The sequence below is a fragment of the Astyanax mexicanus genome, chromosome 15 (genome assembly GCF_023375975.1).
Source record: "Astyanax mexicanus isolate ESR-SI-001 chromosome 15, AstMex3_surface, whole genome shotgun sequence".
NCBI classification, from domain to species: Eukaryota; Metazoa; Chordata; class Actinopteri; order Characiformes; family Acestrorhamphidae; genus Astyanax; species Astyanax mexicanus.
This window is the reverse complement of record NC_064422.1, coordinates 41,541,366-41,563,132: the sequence shown is the minus strand read 5'-3', so window position 1 is coordinate 41,563,132 and position 21,767 is coordinate 41,541,366. Positions and strand designations below refer to the sequence as shown.

Genomic DNA, 21,767 nt, shown 5'->3' with positions numbered 1-21,767 from the left:
AATATATTTTAAATTGAAAAACATAACTCTCAGTATACAGATATTAGTTTCTTTCAGAAACCTATAAAGAACTCTTTGTGGCAGTGATTTACATCTTTTACACTTTACTTAATTGGAGTACACGGAGGTCCCAAATCACCTCAAATATATATTAGGGGTGGGAATCGATTACTATCTCACGATTCGATTCGATTCCGATTTTGGGGGCCACGATTCGATTCAAAATCGATTTTTGATTCAAAACGATTTGAATTATAAAAATTTCTGCTTCTGGCTTATGAATCTTATTGAAAAAAAAACCCTCCATAATATACACTGGTCCTGGAGCAAGTAATGTGTTACAAAAACAATAAAATGTGCAGGAATGTGGGTCTTCAGTGACAGAGAAATCACTGGGATATCACAATGACGTTAATGAACAATAAATAAATAATAAATAACACTGCTTTATTACCAGGCTACTAGCGGTGGTGTGTAGGTGACGCTGCTGGGCTGATGTGATGATAGCAGTGGAGCGCTAAAGTTCAGGAGCAGCTGCTGATTAACTAGTTAATTTAAGGTCGTTGTATTTCTTCAGAAAGGGGGCAGGAGGTGGAGAAATTAATTCATATTGTCCATTCCTTAATTCCTCTGTGATGAGGAGCTGAAATGAGCTCTGATTAGCTTATTGTTATTTTTCCGTTCCGCCTTAAATGCTGCAGCCCGCAGCCACCTGTAGCGTTATTTAAGGTGGAACTGGAAAGTTAGCTTGTTAGCTAGCTAACAGTTACTGAAACTAACTACTAGCGATCTTTTTTATGCTTGTTATGAAGCATTCTGCCATAAAACATTAAAACTACACGTTAATCTAAGGTAATATAGTGCTTGTTCTGCCATCTTACCGGTGATTCTCAAACACCTACTACGCTCTGTGTGGGTCTGGAAGACCTCGGTTTGAAGGGACAAGCGGGTTGCCAGGTCCAACAAAAATACCCAGCCCAAAATCAGTCCAAAACCCGCCCCTCAGAATCGATTTTGGGACATTTTAAATCGATTCTGAATCGTAGTAAATGAGAATCAAGATTCTTATGTGAATCGATTTTTTGGCACACCTCTAATATATATATTTTAATACTGTTTACTACATAATTCCATGTGTTCCTTAATAGTCGTCATGTCTGATATTAATCTACAATGTGAAAAAAAATATTAAATAAAGAAAACTTGCATAGTTCTTTACATTTTGTTCTTTACCAATTTACACATTTTGTTTTAACTTTTAGTTTAACAAGTAACTTATAGTTGCCAATCACAAATGTGTTTTAGGCATCCTTATTTTAATGACTCCCTATTAAAGACCTACAGTTTGTCCAATAATACAAAAATCAGAGCAAAGCTTCAGACAGCAAACAGGTCTTGACTGACTGTGTAAATTCTTTGAGTTAATGCTCTCGCTGCTGGTGATCACCATGTTATGCATATACAGTAGGTGTTTAAGAGTGTGTGTGGTGAGCTGCTGGAGTTACTGTGTGAGGTGCGGTAAGTAGACACTCCTGACACCCTGGACTGCAGGGGTGATGTTGCAGTCAAATTTGGTTGATTGCCCTGAGATTCATCCGGAGTGATTAAGCTGATTATCAGGGGGGTGAGGGACCCTGGCGGCGGGGGGGCTGAACTCTGTGGGAAGAGGAAAGAAATCTGTCTAAATCTGCCCTGAGCCCAGCTTACAGCACCTACAGCCCTGACCCCAAGTGTGTGTCTGTGTCTGTGTCTGTGTCTGTGTCTGTGTCTGTGTCTGTGTCTGTCTGTGTGTGTCTGTGTGTGTCTGTGTGTGTCTGTGTGTGTCTGTGTGTGTCTGTGCGTGTCTGTGCGTGTCTGTGCGTGTCTGTGCGTGTCTGTGCCATGTTTTAACCATGTTTTGAACATAAATTTAATTAATCTCACCTACTGTGAGATTTTGCAGTAGTTTCTTGACTGGGATAAGTACTTAATGACGATATAAATGAAAAGCATGAGATTTTTTGCATGTATTTAACTTTGTGCTGTGCACTTGTTTTGCCTCTGTTACCCGTTACTGTAAATGCAGATGGATCCTTCATATATTTTGTAATTTTGTTGGACAAAGTAAACCCCATATTAAATTCTATATCAAAGCCTTTATTTAATACCTTGGTTTTATATTTTATGTTGTTCTGACAATATAATAATTTATGAAGCTATATAAATAATAATTATTAAAAAATACAGTGAGGCTATCTTAAACCAAAAAAAAAATCCTATTTTGTTCATGCCCCCCAGCATTAGTTAAACATACGGAATGTGAAATATCTTGGGTTCACTCTGTCTGCAATCAAATACCTTAAAGGTTTTCCATACATACTCATTTCTAATTTTGGGTTGTATTTTTACATATTGCTAAGTTTTCCTGCTTATTCCGATCATTTTTTATTTGGATCCTACAACCTTTCATATATAATCTGTGTGTGTGTTTTCTTTGCCCTCCAGCAATCCTGAACCTGGACAACACAGTGGTGGACCTGGAGACGTTACAGGCTCTGTACGAGAACGTAAGCCACCCTTAATCCTAAACTTCTACTCAAATAATATTCAGTGTTGGTCGTAGAATTGAACCGTTTCCTCTATGTTTCACTCTGTGACCACTGCCTTCATAATGACACTCTGCGTTAGTAATTACTCTGCTGCTCAGAGACGTTTCCTTAACCTTTACACTAGACTGCTAATTTGAGTACTGCCTATTGGATGGCACGTTTTTTATGAAATTGGGGTGCTTAGTGCATACTTGTGGAGTTTTCTTTTTTGACTTTAAGGAAACGTCTGCGGAATTTCAAACACGGAATGCATCAATATCAAAACATGCGCAAACCACAACAACGCAGGAATGCACTCTGTTTCTTGGAATTTGCCTCGTAAGAGTTTATGCTCCCACCACTGTTTTAGAGTGTCGAGTTTTTGCAAGCATGGTTAAAGTTTAAAAATATACTGTTCTACTTCATTTCTTAAGAGTTAAAATATAGAAACAATCCTTCATATAAATTTCTGATGTTGTTGCACAAACCAGCACATTCATTTAAACCTCATTATTCAGCCTGCAGCAGTTTAGCCCTGCCCCCCTCACAGGACCTAGTGTCCACATGTGTGGACATCACATTTTGGATTGTCTAGACTGCAACACACAATTTTGGTCTACAAAGGCCTGTTGTTCTCTTATGAGGCAATTATATTGTCAACAACGTAACAGTTTTGATTTTGTTCAGAAACTCATTTAAAGCACTTTAAATGAGCCATATTTCTCAAAGGGGCACAATCTTTGTTTCTACTTTTGTTTTTCAGAAACTGATGCTGTGTTCAGGCGCAAAATAAATGTTTTGCACCTCATTCTTAATTGCAACTTCATTGTGTTTGTTTCATTGATATATAAAGCTAAAGGCCTCATATGTGGACATCATTTTTCTCAGAAACTACGTTGTGTAAAAAGATCATTCTTAGTTTTTTTTTCCTTATCAGGTGGCAATTATACTAAATAGCAAAGAGAAAAAAAAATGCACGCCAATTAAGAGTTCAGGTCTTAGGAGGATAAGGAGTGTTTCACTCATGGACCCACGCAACTGTCTTAACATTCTTTGGGGAGGGGTTAAATATGGGCCATTTATTGCTTCATGTCAGTATAGAAACTAACCTTTTTATAATGTTTTTTTGATGTATTTGGCAGAAAGGTGTTGATCATAGTATATTTCTTACAAGTATTTACATCAGGGACAGTGATGTATACAGTCATCAATAAAAGTTGCACCCAGAAGGAAGTGTGGGATTGCGAAATGCTATTCAAAAGGAATATAAAAGTTACCTGGAACAATAAGTTATTATACATTTAGACTGACGGGGATAATTCTTATTGAGTTACACATACAGTGGTAGTATGACACTGCAAAATGCTAGAGGTCTCAGCATGTAGAGAGTTGTAGAGGTTCCTAATGGAGTCTTGTGATAATTCATCCCATGCAGCTCTAGTATTCTCACACAGTTCCTGCAGATTTTGCAGTAGGTGTGGAGTGTTAATAGAGCATCCAATAGCATCCCACACCTTGCCTTCATTGCTGTGTCTTTTTAAAGGCAAGCTCTTAAGACATCAGTGTTTGAAAATGTATGCAATGTATAATATTGCATGTTTTCATTAATTTTGTCACTTATCACCATTTTATTAGTTAAATGAAAGAAATTAAGCAAAATCATTGCGTAAAATAATCCTAATGGTAGAGCAAACATTAGATTAGTCATTGTTGGGTATACATTCTTTTTGCTTATTTGCCCGAACACCAAAAGTGCTTTGTTTTTGCATTTTCTCAGCGAAAGTTGATAATATTCCTTGCATCCCTATTTGTTAATGTCATTACATGTTGGATAACTCTCTCTCTCTCTCTCTCTCTCTCTCACTGTCTCAATCTCTCACTCTCAGGCTGTTTCTCTCTCTTGCTCGCTCTCATTGTCTCGCTCTCTTGCTGTCTCTCACTCTCTCTGTATTTCTCTTACACAATAACACTCATTTACTCTGTCTCTCTCATGCTGTCTCTCTCTCATGGTCTCACTCTCTCACATGCTGTCCCTCATGCTGTCTCCATCTCTCTCTCTCGTGCTCTATTTCTCTCACTTTCTCTCCCTTTCTCTTTCTTTCCATCTGTCTTTCTCTGTCTCTGTTTCTCTATCTGTTTCTCTCTCTCTCTTCCTGTCGTATCTCTCACAATCTCACTCTCACTCTTTCATGCGCCCTCTCCAATGGCTGTCTCTCTTTCAGTCTTACTGTCTTACACTCTCTCTCATGCTGTCTCATGTTATCTCTCACTTTCTCTCACTCTCTCATTCTCTCACTCTCTCAGTCTATCTGTTTCTCTCATGCTCTCTTCCTCTCTTTTATATCTCTTACAATCTCACTCTTTCTCTGACCTACTTTCTCTTTCTTTCATGCTCTCGCTCCAATGGCTCTCTCTCTGTCAGTCTTACTGTCTTACACGCTGTCTCTTGTGCTGTTTTTCTCTCTCTCATGCTGTCTCATGTAATTTCTCACTCTCTGTCTCTTTTTCTCTCATGCTCTCTCTCTCTCTCACAATCTCATTCCCTTACATGTTTTCTCTCTCTTTAATGCTCTCTTCAATGGCTGTCTCTCTATCTCAGTCTTACACTCACATGCAGTCTCTTATGCTGTCTGTCTCTCTCTCTCTCTCTCTCTCTCTCTCTCTCATGCTGTCTCGTGTTATTTATTTTACTCTCTCTCTCTCTCTCTTCCTCGTATCTCACATCCCACTCTCACTCTTTCATGCACTCTCTCCAATGGCTGTCTATCAGTTTACTGTCTTACACTCTGTCTCTCGTGCTGTTTTTCTCTCTCTCATGCTGTCTCATGTTATCTCTCACTTTCTCTCACTCTCGTTCTCTCACTCTCTCCGTCTATCTGTTTCTCTCTTTCTCTCACGCTCTCTTCCTCTCTCTATCTCTCACAATCACTCTTTCTCTGACATACTTTCTCTCTCTTTCATGCTCTCTCTCCAATGGCTGTCTCTTTATCTGTCTTACACACTGTCTCTCATGCTGTTTTTCTCTCTTTTATGCTGTTTCATGTCATTTCTCACTCTCTGTCTCTCTCTCTTTCATGCTCTCTCTCACAATCTCACTCCCTCACATGCTTTCTCTCTCTTTAATGCTCTCTCCAATGGCTGTCTCTCTATCTCAGTCTTATACTCTCTCAGTCTCTTATGCTGTCTGTCTCTCTCTCTCTCATGCTGTCTCGTGTTATTTCTTTTACTCTCTCTCTCTCTCTCTCTCTCTCTCTCTCTGTCTCTGTGTAAGAGTAATGGGAGTGTTTTGGGGAATGGTTGGGATGTTTGTGTCTGGCCGGCTCCTTCAGTAATTATAGAAAGCAGACCTGTTCGCTCTGCAGAAAAAAAGAAAAACATACAGAGCGCGCAGGACACTGGAAAAGGCTAATTAGGTTTAATGCTCCTAATGATCTTTCTGTAATGTGTTTTTTCAACCATTTATGAGCATGTGGTCCGGGGTTGGCCCGTCTGTGTATGTGTGCGGTGTGTATTTATCGGCCCACCGATCTCCAAATACTCGGCCGGCGCGGTTGAATCTGTATATTGTCTTTTGATATCTGCTGTGAAGTTCTTTAAAGAAAGGCTTTAAAGAAATATTTCGGCACAGTTTTTTTTCCGTTTGCTGTGTGTAGTCAATCAGCCAAGACATGTTTGGCATCTGAAGTTTGCTGCTTTAGGTTTGCTCTGGAGATAATGAAGCTAAAGAGTGATGGAAACCTCATACCGCACCAATTAGCATAATGTAAACTGCATGCTTAAGTCATCACAGCTTCCCTCAAACTCTATTGAGTTAATGATAAGCAGTTTGTATTAAGCGTAGATCAGAGGTGACCCAAAAAGTAGGACATGGTTCTTAATGTCAAAATGTGAGCCCTGAATAAGTTTTTAATATGCACTGTCTTTACTTTCCATAAACATCTGTATCACATCTGTATCTTTAATATTTCTTTGCAGATTGTTTAAAATATTACTATCCAATATTTTGGCGTAATGTTTCTGAATAGAATACTGAGCATATAGGGTTTCAGAGAGTACAGTTGGCCATGCTCTGTCTTGTGTACTTGGACATGTCCTCTAATTTTGGCCACCTCTAAACAAGCATTGGAAATCCAAGCTGACTGTAAATAAACAGATGTACTTTACTCACCCAAAAGATGCACTCTGAAGAGGGGTATCTGTATCTGATTTGTAGGTTTAAAGTCTTTATTCTCCTTTTCCTCCACAAGACACGTTCGTATTACACATTCTACTACTAAAAAAAAAAAAATATATATATATATATAAGCTCTTAGATGTTGTTTGTTGTTTTTTTTTCTGCTTGATGCATATAATGCAATAATTTGACCCTGAATCTGAAACAGATAAACATCTGAACATCTTTTCCACAACCAGAGGATGAGTTTTTCTACATGGTTGTTTAGCAAATGAGAAGCTACTCCCTGCACACAAACTGTTCTCCCTCCTGCCTTCGGGAAGAAGGTACCGCAGCATCCGGTCCAGCACGACCAGATTCTGCAACAGCTTCTACCCCCAAGCCATCAGACTCCTCAACTGCAGAGACTGAACTGATGGTTTTTCTGTACATGCACACACACTCTTACCCCACTTACCCCAGAAAATGGAAAGCACTAAAAACCCTACTACCTCACTGGACTCTATTGCACACTGTGTAATAGAGGTAATTACTACCTCACTGGTCTTTTTTGCACACTTTTTGCACACTGCATAATTTGCACACTGTCTTGTTATTTATTATTCTTTGTCTGTATTGTGTTGTATTGTCTGTCTGCACTTTTGTACTGTTGCACTATTGTTCTGTCTACACTGTGTTTATGTGCACCATGGTCCCTGGAGGAACGTTGTTTCGTTTATAGCTGAAATGACAATAAAAACCACTTTGACTTTGACTTTGCATCAGTTAGGGTTAAATAACTTAACTGTAGCTATTTTTTATAAAACATATTTATCATAATTAGATTACAAAGTTAGTAATTATTGATTATGACGTAAATTGCTTGTTAGCTTCATTAGCTTCCTAGCTCCTGTACAGAACTACAACTTTAAACTCCAGACAGCGAAACATGCTGCCTTGTCTGATCGGCTACATTTACAAGAAACAGCAAAAACAGTGTAAACGAGCTTTTCTCTGAACTGCTGCTTCAGATTGCGAGAGCGGGCGCGAGAGGCTGCTTCCCATTAGCAGTAGTTGTGGTGTGAGCGGTGTGGGGAGGGCCGAACGTGCCCGCGTGGACAGATGGCGCAGTGATCTGAATGCTAATCAGCACGTTTGATGCGGCCGTTTGAAGTGTGGGAGTTATGTGGCGTTTGAGCTCTGAAGCCCGGCTGTGATTGATGCTGTGATAGAGCCTAATGCAGCCGAGTGTTTTTCCACAGTTTACATTCACACGTCTGCCTCGCAAACGACTGCGCGCACACGCACACACTCGCTCGCGCACAGCCAGTCTCAGATACACACACACCGTCTGAAACATGTGCGCACACACCCACCAGCAACTTCTAAGGCCTGCCGTTGGAAACGTGAGCCGACATTGTAAAACAGAGCATTTACACACTCTCGCGTGTTTTCACTCACTCGCTTACTGTCTCTTCTTTTTTTTCATCCTCTCTATCCCTTTTCATTTTCTTGCATTTTATCCACTCACTCTTTCCTTTCCTGTTTGCTCTCAAACACGTTTTACATTTTCTCTTGTCTGTATTTCTATTTGTCTCACTTCTTTTTTCACCTCTGTATCTGTCTCTTGTCACCTTTCTCACTATCTGTTTTTCTCTCATGCTTTCTCTTGTTTGTTCTTCTCTGTATCTGTATCTCTCTCTCCCTCTCTATTTTTGTATCTCTCTCGCTCCCTGTCTCTGTCTCTTTCCCTCTCTCTGTATCTGTGTATCTCTCTCTCTCGCTGTACCTTTCTTTTCAATCATCTTACCTCTCTCTTTCTCTCTCTGTATTTGTGTATCTCACTTTCTGCATCTTGTCTCTCTTTCTCTCGCTGTATCTTTTCTCTCTTTTTGCATCTTATCTCCCTCTCTTTCTCTCTCTCTGTATCTGTGTATCTCTCTCCCTGGCTCTCTGTTTCTGTATCTTACCTCTGTTTTTTTTTTTTTTTCTCTCCCTGTCTCTTTCCCTGTCTGTTTTTCTCTCTCTTTGTCTTTCTTTTTCTTTCTGTATCTGTGTCTCTCTCTCTTCCTTTCTCTCTCTCTCTCTCTCTCTCTCTGATGTTGGAGTGGTTTGTTTAGGGCTGTTTATTTCTCTGAGATCTGGGGAAGCTCTGGTGTCTCGGAGCGTCCACCACTTATTGTGATTTATTTGTGAGTCTGAGGGATGAAGCGGGTTCAGTACTGGGCCCTCGTCTCTCTGTCCCGCTGCAGACAGCAGGACGTTTGGATTCAGCGCTAATGGATGCTGATACTCCTGCTCGCCTGAAGAACTTTAGCTTTGCATTAGTCTTAACCCAGACCGTAAGAGTGGACAGTATGTCCAAAGGTATAATTCAGCTACTTAAGCGGTCACTTACTGTCAGTAGCTTTGCCAATATGTTTTCCAAATGCACTTTTTCACAAGAATTTATTTCTTTTTACCTTGGTATTTCCTTTTTTGTACGTCTGATAAGTTGCAAAAAGAAGCAGTTGTCACATTTAGAATGATGCATACTAAAACTTTAAAAATGAATTATTTTTGACAAAGGCAGCCATATTTATTACTGATGGAATTCTGCCTCTGCTTTTAACCCATTAAATAAAACAGCATTACATTCATAAAATCTAAGCCAAATACCTTTTGAATACATTTGAACACAAGAACCTCATACCTAGTGTTAAGCATAGTGGTGCAAATTTGATTGTTTGAGCTTTTTTACCACAGCAGGGCCTGGAAAGCTCTTAATCATAGAATCAGTATGAATTCTCCACTGTATCAGAGGGTGTGAGGAAAATGTGAGGGACTGACTGTCTGTCTAAAAACTAAAGCTGAAGCTAAGATGCACCGTTCAATATGACAACGACCAGAAGCTTTCCAGTAAATCTTTCAAGGAATGGCTCAAAAGAAAGAAATGAGGAGTTCTGGATTGAATAAATCAAAGTCTGGATATGAGCTATGCATGCAAGAAACCAGTCATTAAACAGCTGAAAGAATTCTGCATGGAGGAGTGGGAAAAGAAAACTTTCTTCCAGTGGATGTCAAAGACTAATTGATGGTTTTAGGAAAAGTCTAACTGTACAGGAAGACAAAGAGGTACATGCCAGCTATTAGGGCACATGTCAAGCTTCCTGTCGGGCCTGTGAAATTATTGTTGTATTCTATTAACACTGACCTGTTTCACAATCTTCTACATTTCAAACTTAACGCTTAACGGCAACTTAACGCTACACTTAGACGCTAGAGTTATTTATATCTTTATTTATTCATAAAATTATAATTATAAGTATAATATTTATTTTTAAATGACTATTGACAAACCAACCTACATATATGTCCCACAGACGAGAATCACTTAAACTCTGTTGAAATAAAGTTGAAATGTTCATATGATCATACAATACATCCACATAGCATTCAGTTTATTGTGCATGGTGCAAACTCTAATAACCATCACTGTTCTACAAAGTTATATGGTCTCTGAAGTAAGTCGTACAAAGTAAGAGTTTGATCAATGTAAATCAAGTTCTCAGGGTTCGTCCACTGTTGTTTTTTAAACAATGGGTCATTTGCATAGTGTGGACCACAGTAATGTCTGCATGTCAGTCTGCATTTCTTTCGTCTCTGCCTCGGTTGGCTGCGGTTGTTTGACATTGGTTTTTAATGCCACATTTTCCATAATTTGGCACTCAGACCGCAGTATAGTATCGTGCTATAGGAGGAAATGTTTTAGACCGCGCGGCTTTCTGTTGTGTTTATGGGGTTGTGGTGTTTCCTGCAGGAACTGCGGATGGCCTTGTTTTACTTCTAGACTTTCCTTTACAGAATGTTAATCTGAACAATGTACTTAAATGCTTTATTGGTGATTTAATTACAGGATTTCATGGCGTGCCAGTCTGGCCTGTTTTTAGCAAGCTGCTAATGTTTTATGTAAGCTTTGACATTAGTTTCTGAACTGATAAATGCAAATAGTTGCGTTTTCTGCTTTGCGGATCTTTTGTGTGACAGAAATGTAGTTTTCCATTTTCAGTTCTTCACAGCAAAAGTGTATTAAAACAAGTCAACTTAGTCTCCTGATCGATTTGTTTGCATTTTTTTTAAACTAACAAAAATAATGTTTCTGTAGACTACTAAATACATTGTGCATCAATGAAGATTAATGAACACATCCCAGAACAAACCATGCAACCCCAAATCATGACACTACCTGATGAGCTGCTTTGTTTAAGATCATGATCAAATCCTTTCATTCTCCAAACTTTAGCCTTTCCATCACATTGTTAGAAGTTATTCTGTGTCTTATCAGTCCATAGACATTCTGTGCTATTTGTTGTTTGAATAATAAATGTATCAGAACACAACTAGGCAACAAAACACAAAACAAAGGCACACGTTTCAACGCTTTTGCTCATAAGATAAATGGGTGGGTTCAGAGTGAAGGTGCCATCTTCAGAACTGTGTATCAGATCCAGATGTGAATACCTGATATAAAAAAAAAAAGTTGAAATGTTGTTATTTTGTCTCATTCATCTTTTAATTTTATTATAGGAACATAAAGGGATTAGCTTCACTGTTCAGATAGTTTTGGAGGGGCCATGTTTGAGTGTATGGAGTGAATGTGTTGTCGCTGGTGGTGTTCTTAAACCTTTTCTCTTTGGTGTTTCAGAGAGCACAGTCTGATGAGATGGACAAGATAAACAAGCACATCAAATCATCGAAGGAGAAGGAGGGAGCAAAACCCCTGGACAAACCAGAACAGTAAGATTCGAAAGTTCTGTTCCTTTCCTAAAAAAAAAATAATAATAAAAAAAGCAGCGAATGGACAAAAACTTTTGTGATCCTATGCGCAAAGTTCTTGCAAAAAAAGTGCCTGTGAGCACCTCACCAAACAACCCCAGAATCTTTCTTAAAAAAAAAAAATCCATCAATCCATTTTCTGTGAATCAGCTGAAAGAGTTTGGTGTTATGAATCATATGCTTCTATAAACCGTTTGGATGCTCCCTTTTGGTGATGCCACAATAAGGAAACCTGCATAGAACCACCCTGGCACCACCTCTAATCAGTCAACCCCCACCAGAGAGAGCCCCACCCAATAGATCAGTTGAAGAAACTCGGACAGTAGACAGCAGGATTAGCACGAGACTTCGTCTGAGGGAGGGATCTGTACCTACTGTCTGTTTTTGCAATTTATCACAAGGTAACACTAATGTGTGGTAAATGCTCAGCATCTATATGGTGTGCCCTGCAAAAGCTTATTTGCATAAAAGTGACAGAGCCCTTAAATGGCTCATCCTGATAGGGACTGAAACTGGCAAAAAAAAAAAGGAGCTGGTGAGATCTTTATCTTTGTGAGAGTGACTTTGTGCAAGGAACTTAATGCACTTGTAAGTTTATAGCCCCTATACCTATGTTAACTAGTGTGAAAAAGGTATATTATGTCTGATTTAAGTAACGTCAGCCCAAAATTCACATTTAATTATTGTGAAATATGCCAGTGTTGCCCAAAGCTGCAATTTTCTCAGTTTGTGACATTTTGAGACATCCCTATTTGCGAATTAATTTTTCTTTCCTGTTTTCTCCTCTTCTGTGCAGGTTCCTCTATCAGCTCTCTCAAATCCCCAATTTCTCAGGAAGAGTGTTTTGTATTCTGTTTCAGTCGACATTCTCAGAATGTAGTTCTTCCATCCACCGAAAGCTGGAGATCCTGCAGAGGGTCTGTAAGGTGAGCTCATTCTCAACTCTCGCTCTATTACACTGTGTTCCTGCATTTATTATTTAGAAAATTGGACTGATGTGTAACAGGTGTTTTCTTCATTAATATAAAACAAAATATGCAAAGATTTTAAATGAAAGTTAAATGACGATAAATCTTAAGTATTTAGGGTTTAGGGCTTTTTTACCTGATGTTTTGCACCATAGTACGCACCAAGATTGATGTGTATTACATTATGTTCTGCACTGTTTTTAATCCGGTAAGTTTTGATTAGTTTCATTGTGCAAAATTCCAAACTGTCCAAAAAAGTGTTTCACACTGCAAACCAACCAAAGCAAGATTCACCTGATCCAGACCAAAAACACCTGTTTTGTTTAGAGTAATTTGTGTGCTTTGGTTCGGACTTATTTTAAGGTTGGCAGGTCTGATGATACTAAATAATAATAATGGCTGTTATCTATATATGTATAGTTTTAGTATCGAGAATTGTGATAATACGTTTGTTATTGCTATTGATGTAAAAATTCTGTGTGTAGATTCTGCAGAGTGGATCTGGAGTGACGCGAGTTCTAGGTCTGGTTCTGGCCTTTGGAAACTTCATGAATGGAGGGAACCGAACCAGAGGACAGGCAGACGGTTTCGCACTGGACATCCTGCCCAAACTTAAAGATGTCAAAAGCAGCGTAAGTAGGCCAGTCTCGAGCCCAGAATCTCTCCTGGGTGCACAATAATTTGTGTAGGACCCCAAAAACGCTGGATTTAATGTTTATGGATTATAATGACAATCGGGACGAAAGTATTTCCTGTATTGCCCCCTTTTTTTTATCTACACTGAGATTGGTGCGCCAAACGGTCCAGCGTTCTAAAGTTCATGCAGATTGCCCTCAGCTGATGATCAGCCCAGAGAGAGCACAATTGGCCTTGCTCTCTCTGGGTGGGTAGATGTTACTCATCTCTATATTAGAAGAAAATGGGGAAAAAAAATAAATAAATTATATAAAAAGTACACTGAAGTTTTAAATGTTTTATTTGTTATCTGGAGAACCAATGGAATTATGACTGAGAAATCATTTAATACTTAAATTCCTTGCCATTCAGGATAGCATTCCAAGTTGATATGTTTGAAGTAACAACTTCAAATAATTCATTTTGAAAAGGAAGCAGGTTTTAAAATTGTTGGCATATCTCTTTCTTTAAAGTTCTATTTTATTAGGTTCCTTCATATATATATATATATATATATGGTGGGGTGGGGTGGTGTAACAAAATAAGCGCTATAGTAATCAAGGCCTTTATTTTTAAAGCCTTAATGTTTTATATTCTACGTACTTTTGACATTAGAATAAGCCGAAAACTTACATAAAACTCCAGTAATGCAAATAAATAATGGAAATAAATAAATACAAATACTGTGAATCCGCGAGAAACTTTAATAAGTCTAATTTAGGGGCGAGTCTTTGGCATTTGGAGCGCCTATCGCAAACCAAAGCAGTAAAATATATCACAGTAAATTGTGCTTCCATTCTTATTAAAAAATTTTCACAGTGAAAAGAACAGCTGCTGTTTTTCAAATGATATAGAAAAATGAAAATGTGAAAATATAGAAAGTTAAACATATATAGTTGAACATGAATAAGTTAAAACCCTTCCCTCTTGTGTTCAGGACAACACCAGAAGTCTTCTGTCGTACGTTGTTGCGTACTACCTGCGGCACTTTGATGAGGTATTTACTGACATTTATCTGTTATTTTAATTATTTTTTTGCTCTGTATATTTAAATTTATTTGTTTATCAAACTTATTTTGTAACTTTGTGGTCTGAATTGTTTGCACCACCAGCATCAGCCCCTGTTTTTTAACAGGCGGTGTCTGCCTGTCTGTCCAGCACACATGCTTTCACTGGCTGCTGCTTCATGTGGCATTATTTTAGGAACTGGTTTGGGAATGGTTTTGCTCATTTGCATTTAATAGCCGGGATCAGAATGAGTTTCCGAGCTCCAGAGAAAACAGACTGCGGGTGTTGGGGTTTCCTTTAATCCTCCTCTCTCTGTTTGTGTGTGTGTGTGTGTGTGTGTGTGTGTGTCTCACTGATGATGAATGGTGTGTGTAATATGAAGGAATGGTGTATGTGTGTGAGATGTTTTGAGCTGGTGGTCAGTTGTGGTTGTGTTCGTTGCTATGCAGCATTGACTTTTCTCCCACAAGGCCGTTAGTGTTATAACAGCGCCACCACTTCAAACACACTTAAGTGTGTTTAAGCTTGTTATACACCAATCAAGCAAAAAAGTGTGTGTTGTGCCTTTAAGAGTGGATATGTTGGTGCAGCAGTGCTGCTGGAGTTTTTAAACACCTCAGTGTTACTGCTGAACTGAGTATAGACACCCAACAAAGTGTTTAAAAACTCCAGCAGCACTGCTGCAGTATCTGATCCACTCACTGTACCACCAGCACAACACACACTAACACCTCATACACCACCACCATGCTAATCACTGTTAATCACTGCAGTGTTGAGGATAATGACCCACCATATAAGTATATAATGTATATGTTTGCATGTGTGCTGTGTTAGTGTATGTGTGTAAATGGTGCGAATAACCAGATATGGATTGATAAAGTTTGTAATGTGAACATAACTTCTATCTCTCAGTTTTATGGATGCTCAAATATAAATACCTGCAGAGAGAGTATTTTTGTAAATTTCCAATAATAATAAAAGACAACCTGTCTGTCCCTCTGTGTGTGTGTCTGTGTGTATGTGTCTCTCTCTGTCGCTCTGTCTATGGCTCTGTTTTTGTGTTTGTCTCTGTCTGTCTGTCTGTCTGTCTCTCTTTCACTCTCGCTCTCTGTCTGCATCTGTCTGTCTATCTATCTCTCTGTCGCTCTCTTAATCTCTCTCTGTGTCTCTGTCTCTCTTTCTATGTCTGTTTATCCGTCTCTCTGTGTCTGTGTCTGTGTGTAGGACGCAGGGCGGGAGACGTGTGTGTATCCTCTGCCGGAGCCGCAGGATCTGTTTCAGGCGTCTCAGATGAAGTTTGAGGATTTCACTAAAGACCTGCTGAAGCTGCGGAAGGACCTGAGAGGTAAAGCAGCCTCCTGATTACACTCTCTGACATTTATGGGTGATGACCTTTCACTCTCTCTCTCTCTCACCTGATAAAACACTATCTCTCTCTTCTCACTTTCACTCACTCTCTCTCTCTCTCTCTCTCTCTCTAACACAGGGCCCACAGAACATAAGTAGTTAATTCAAGTTAGCATAGAGCATAGATCAGGCCCACTCCATCCCATCCCTACCTGAGCCTGGGAATTTACTACTGCGCATCATTAAAACCAATAACTGTCCCATTCCAGATCCTCTCTGTTCTGGACGGGTCTTAAGTCTAGTCTAAAACCATGTCTCAGCGTGTCTGATCTTCACAGCTCTGAGTGTTGCCTGTTCAGCCTGATCTCTCCTGGTTGTGTTCAGGCTTCTTGTATAGACTGATCTAAACCAGCTGACCTAAAACTTTTACTCCTGATTGTTCAGCACTTCTCTTCACCCACCCACTTCCTCTGGGCTGCAGTGGGGGACAGTATGGATCGTTTTGGGTGAGGATGATCCTGACTCATTCAGTCTGACTGGACTCCACAGCAGGAGCACTTTTTGACAGTGGCATTGTATGGTTAAGTTTAAACCTTTTGTGTAAAATATGTAGAAACTACACTGAGGAGAGGGATTGATGATGTGTATCAGTATTAGAGATGGACCAATGTGTCTTTCTCTCTCTCTCTCTCTCTCTCTCTCTCTCTCTCCCTCTCACTCCCTCTCACTCCCTCTCCCTCTGTCTTAGTCTCTCTCACTATGTCTTGTCTGTCTCTCTCCCTGTCACTTTTCTGTCTGTGTCTGTCTCTCTCTCTCTCTCTCTCTCTCTCTCTCTCTCTCTCTATCTCTGTGCATTTTTCTCTCTCTCTCTTGCTGTCTCTTCGTCTCTCTCTGTGTGTGTGTGTTTGTGTGTGTGTGTGTCTGTGTGTGTCTGTGTGTGTCTGTGTGTGTCTGTGTGTGTCTGTGTGTGTCTGTGTGTGTCTGTGTGTGTGTGTGTGTGTGTGTGTGTGTGTGTGTGTGTGTCTGTGTGTGTGTGTCTGTGTGTGTGTGTCTGTGTGTGTGTCTGTGTGTGTGTCTGTGTGTGTGTCTGTGTGTGTGTCTGTGTGTGTGTCTGTGTGTGTGTCTGTGTGTGTGTGTCTGTGTGTGTGTGTCTGTGTCTGTGTGTCTGTGTGTCTGTGTCTGTGTGTCTGTGTGTGTGTCTGTGTGTCTGTGTGTCTGTGTGTGTGTCTGTGTGTCTGTGTGTGTGTCTGTGTCTGTGTGTCTGTGTGTCTGTGTGTGTGTCTGTGTGTGTGTCTGTGTGTCTGTGTGTCTGTGTGTGTGTCTGTGTGTGTGTCTGTGTGTCTGTGTGTCTGTGTGTCTGTGTGTCTGTGTGTCTGTGTGTCTGTGTGTCTGTGTGTGTGTCTGTGTGTGTGTCTGTGTGTGTGTCTGTGTGTGTGTGTGTGTGTGTCTCTCTCTCTCTCTCATTGTCTCTCTCTCTCTCTCTCTCGCACTGTTTGGTGTAATCATCAAGAATGCCGAGACTGCTGACAGACCTGCGTGTCTTCACAGGACTTTGATTTTGAAGAACACACACACACACACACACCGTGTGCACATGTCAGATGTGGCTCCTCTGCTAATAGTTTCGGCGTTTTCTGGCTGGTTGTGGCTCAGGCGCTGCATGGGTCTGCACAGCCGTTTGATCTCGCGTGGCTCCAATCAGAGCCGCCTGCTCCTCCATACCTCTGTTATGACTCCTACACACACACACACACACACATATATACACACACACACACACACACACAGAGACTAGGATAGGCAGATAAGCAAGGAGAGAAGGTGGGGAAAAATAAGATTAAATGGATGGAGAGAAAGAAATGCAGATCTAGGTAGAACGGAAAAAGAGAACTGAAAGAAGGGAGAAGGAGAAAACCAAAATATGCGACTATTAGACAAAGAGGGATAGACAAAGAGGCATGTTAACAGGTAGGGCAAGAAGACTATTACACACAGAGTGATCTATTAAGTGTTTATTTCTTTTATTCATAATTGTGGCTTACAGATGGACACCCGAAACTCATTATCTCAAAGATGGAATATTATATATTCTATATAAGACCAATTGGTACTTATTGACAGTGGGGACAGTGTGCCATATCCTGCTGGAAAATGAAATCTGCATCTCCGTAAAAGTTGTTCGCAGAGGGAAGCATGAAGTGCTGTAAGATATTGCAAGAAAACACAGTGGATCAACACCAGCAGATGATATGTCTCTCCAAACCATCACTGATCATCAGTAAATTTTACATTTCATTTGTAAATCAAGGGATCAGAGTCTGGAGGAAGAGTGGAGAGACACACAGTCCAAGCTGCTTGAGGTGTGAAGTGTGAAGTTTCTACAATCAGTGATGGTTTGGAGAGACATGTCATCTGTTGGTGTTGGTCCACTGTGTTATATCAAGTCCAAAGTTAGTGCAGTGTTTTCCCAAAAAAAATTTCAATGATTAATTTTTTGTGAGATGCACCTGTATATGAACTCCACAGCTCTTAACTTTTTTTTTTTCTGTTGTCCACTTCTGATCTCTAATCTCCTCTACATGAGTGCTCATTAGAGAGTTAAGCAATAGTTTTCTATACAAGAGAAATTTTGAATGAAAAACAGAGGGAGATTAATTAAAATTTGTGTTACTGTAGAGGATAAAAGCAAGATATAAGCAAATACCAAGAATTATGGATTTATTGTCAGTTTCACAGAATTCTGTCCTGGCTGAGCCCTATGCATAAGTCCAGTTGTTAGATGCAGGATTTATCATCTTCCGGTATTATGTTACCTGTATACAAGCCTGCATTGCACCATCGGATGAAACAATCTGGAGTTGAAACAGTATCTGACTAGTTATGCAGCCAAGAAAATGACCCTAATAATAACACGTATAACAGTGTAGTAACATAATAAAATAAATTGAGGTTTTATATAGGGGTGGGCGATATATGGCTCTAAAATAATATCACAATTTCTGGGTAGTTTTGCAATAACGATATACTTGCCGATATAGGAAAACTAAAATAATACATTCATTTCAGGAATATAGTATAATAGTATAACAGAATAATCATAATGTGGCAAAATAAATAATATAGCATAAAATAATATAATGCAGCAAAAAATATTGCAGAATATTTAGTGCATGCATATAAACTGCAAACTAAAACAATTATACAATAAATACACCTAAAGCTTCACAGTAAATAATAGACTACTTTTAATACAGAACAGCCCTATTATCAAAATATGGATTTTTAATATCATGATATTTCTGTGTCACAATATATTGTATACGATATAATATTGCCCACCCCTAGTTTTATATTACTACAATGCTGTTATGAGTCATTATAAGCTAGTGACCTTCTCTTCAGTCTGTTCAGAGGGGGTGACTATAGGCTCTAAAGTTAATGTTTATTTAATGAAACGATGACTGGTAGGGGAACAATCTCATTCCTAACTCCACTTGTTTGAGTTATAACTCCAATTAAGTGCTTGAGGCCTGAATGGATGGCTAAATTGCCCACACTTCCATAGGTAAACAGCGTGTGAGCCGCGGGTCGGAGTTCCTGGCCGTGTTTAAGTCTGTGAATGTGGGTTTTAAGCGTGAGGTTATTTCCCGGGGTCAGTGCTTTACGAGGCTGGAAGTTGTTAACACGTTTGAAATGGTTCGCAGACCTGATCCTCTTCCTTTTCTAAGTCTACATTTTTTTGCCCTTTTTTCTACTCAAATTCCTCGTAATTTTTCCCCCCTTGTCTTTCCTCCCCCGTATCAATCAAACGGTCTGGCTCGGCCACGCTACAAAGCGGAGGTCTCTGTGGTCAAATGGCTCCCGGTCACGGCCAGTCAGAGGCCAGCCTATTTCGGGAGATGCTCAGTAATTGGACGTGCAAATTTAGCTGCTGTTGTGTGGTTCAGCCAATGTCAGGAAAGAGACTATAGTAGAAGTAATGTCTTGTGAGTATTTAAACCTGTTGACTAGCGGTTGGCGGTATGGCTCTAAAATAATTATATTACAATATTAAAAAAAGAGTGTATTTTTTGATAATTAGATTTGTGCCAAAACAAAAAAAAAAAGTAATTATAGTTTCAAGAATATATATTACTACAACATGATGAATACCTGTAAACTTTAGTGTATTTTGTTGACCGCAATAGTGGCCCAAATCCAAATTTCTGGTGTCTGATTCATCTCTGGGCATGAATTAGATAGATTTTGTTTTTTTAAATTAGAAGGTGGTTTAGGAAACCTTTTTACTAGACCTTGGAGTAGAGGAATGGCTTTTATATTGGCTTTTTGAATAAGAGTGTATATATGTAGAATATTTTTTTGGAATATTATGCCTTTAAACTTAATAATAATGTATTTAGAAGGGTTTAGTGTTTGGTTTCCATTCTAGAGAAACATAGTGTTCAGAGTGGTGGTGATAGGATCCAGACGTCTGAAGAGTTTAATGCCTTTAAAAGCTCCCTCACATAGTTATTGCATTATGAATATGCTGTTTGATGTCTGAGACACTGTTTTATGGTAGTTCTGAAATGATCGTGGCCTAAAATATACTTTTGAAATTTGTGCTGTAGAGGCACATGGCGCAGTGTCTCCAAAGAAATTAATGAGTTTTTCCAGATTTACCACAACTGGGTAATATTTATTGAGCTACACATCGAGAAGTAATATCTAACCGACTTAGAAATAATGATGGTCAAGTTCAAGACAGAACAAATTTTTTTGACATGGCCTTAAGGAGACCAAGGGGAATAGTAGGATAGAGGAGTAGTTAGTTAGTTAGTTAGTTAGTTAGTTAGGGGTGTTAGGTGAGTGAGTGTTTTTTGCAGAGCTCTATCTTCAGAGGTTTCTTAAAGGTCTTTCCAGGATCTTTAACAGCCCACATGATTGAAATAGCAATCGGCAGCTCTTCCTTTGCTCCATTAATAAATGCATATTCTGGTGCATTATTCCAACAGGGAATGGTGCAGCATTACACATGCGCTACACACTATGTCTGTATGTGTAGCTTAATAAATAGTACCCCTATCAGCAAGCATTTTTAATCATTTATTGTCCTTGGTAGGGCTGCAACTAACGATTATTTTATTAATTGATGAATCTGATTATTTTTTTCATTATTAGTCGGACAAAAAGGAAAAAAATAACTACTGATATAAAATGCAGACCGAAATGTTATAAATGGACATTGGGGGATGATGCCACGTGCTGAGAATAAAAAGGAAATACAAAATATATATATATATATATGTTTTACCAGATATTGGTCAAATATAGAAGATATCACATAATAAAGAAATAACCTGAGATTTACATTATTTTTATTATTATTTATTATTATACAGGTGCATTTAAAATAAAAATAGAATATAATTGAAAAGTTACTTTATTTTAGTAATTCAGTTCTAAATGTAAAACTCCTATATTATATAGATGTATTACGCACAGAGTGATCTATTTTAAGTGTTTAATTTTTTTTATTGTTGATGATGAAAACCCAACAATCAGTTTCTCAGAAAATTTTAATATTATATAGTAAAAGACCAATTGGAACTTTTGGCAGTGTGCCAAGTCCTGCCGGAAAATGAAATCTGCATCTCCATAAAAGTTGTCAGCAGATGGAAGCATGAAGTGCTGTAAGATTTTGTGGGAAAACAAAACTGCACTGACTTTAGACTTGATAATAAAACACAGTGGATCAACACCAGCAGATGACAGACATGACTCTCCAAACCATCACTGATTGTAGAAACTTCACACTAGACCTCGAGCAGTTTGGACTGTGTGTCTCCACTCTTCCTCCAGACTCTGCTCCCTTGATTTACAAATGAAATGTAAAATTTACTGATGATCAGTGATGGATGACCAGCTTATCTTTGCTTCATCATATTGTTATAGTATCAGCTGCTTTGTCTTCTGTTGTCATTAGTGCGGTGTGGTTAAATAAGAGGGATAAAAGATTACATTAATGATTTTACCACAATGTTCTTTTACTTAAAAAGCTCTCCAGCTCAGAGCAGAGTAAATCATTATTCAGTTTTAAACGCTGTGGGAGCTGTGCCAGCGTGGGGTTATGGGTGAGCTAATTGAGTGAGGTTGAGTTTTCGCTCGTCTGATCATAATTGGTGTAATTGTGGCATGTTTTGCTTGGTGATCAAAGACGCTCTTGCGGGGAAGTCAAGCTCTGATTTCCTT

The 21,767-nt window shown here is 39.1% G+C and overlaps 1 protein-coding gene across 1 annotated transcript in view; it reads left to right on the top strand.

Moving 5' to 3' along the window:
* The window catches only part of fmn2b (formin 2b), a 111,052-nt gene that overhangs the window by 53,043 nt on the left and 36,242 nt on the right, over nucleotides 1–21,767 (top strand). The window contains exons 9-14 of the mRNA XM_022670313.2: nucleotides 2,485–2,546; nucleotides 11,405–11,496; nucleotides 12,332–12,461; nucleotides 12,989–13,135; nucleotides 14,116–14,175; nucleotides 15,414–15,534. Of these exons, the coding sequence (XP_022526034.2) occupies nucleotides 2,485–2,546; nucleotides 11,405–11,496; nucleotides 12,332–12,461; nucleotides 12,989–13,135; nucleotides 14,116–14,175; nucleotides 15,414–15,534 (612 nt within the window). The remainder of the gene's footprint in view (nucleotides 1–2,484; nucleotides 2,547–11,404; nucleotides 11,497–12,331; nucleotides 12,462–12,988; nucleotides 13,136–14,115; nucleotides 14,176–15,413; nucleotides 15,535–21,767) is intronic.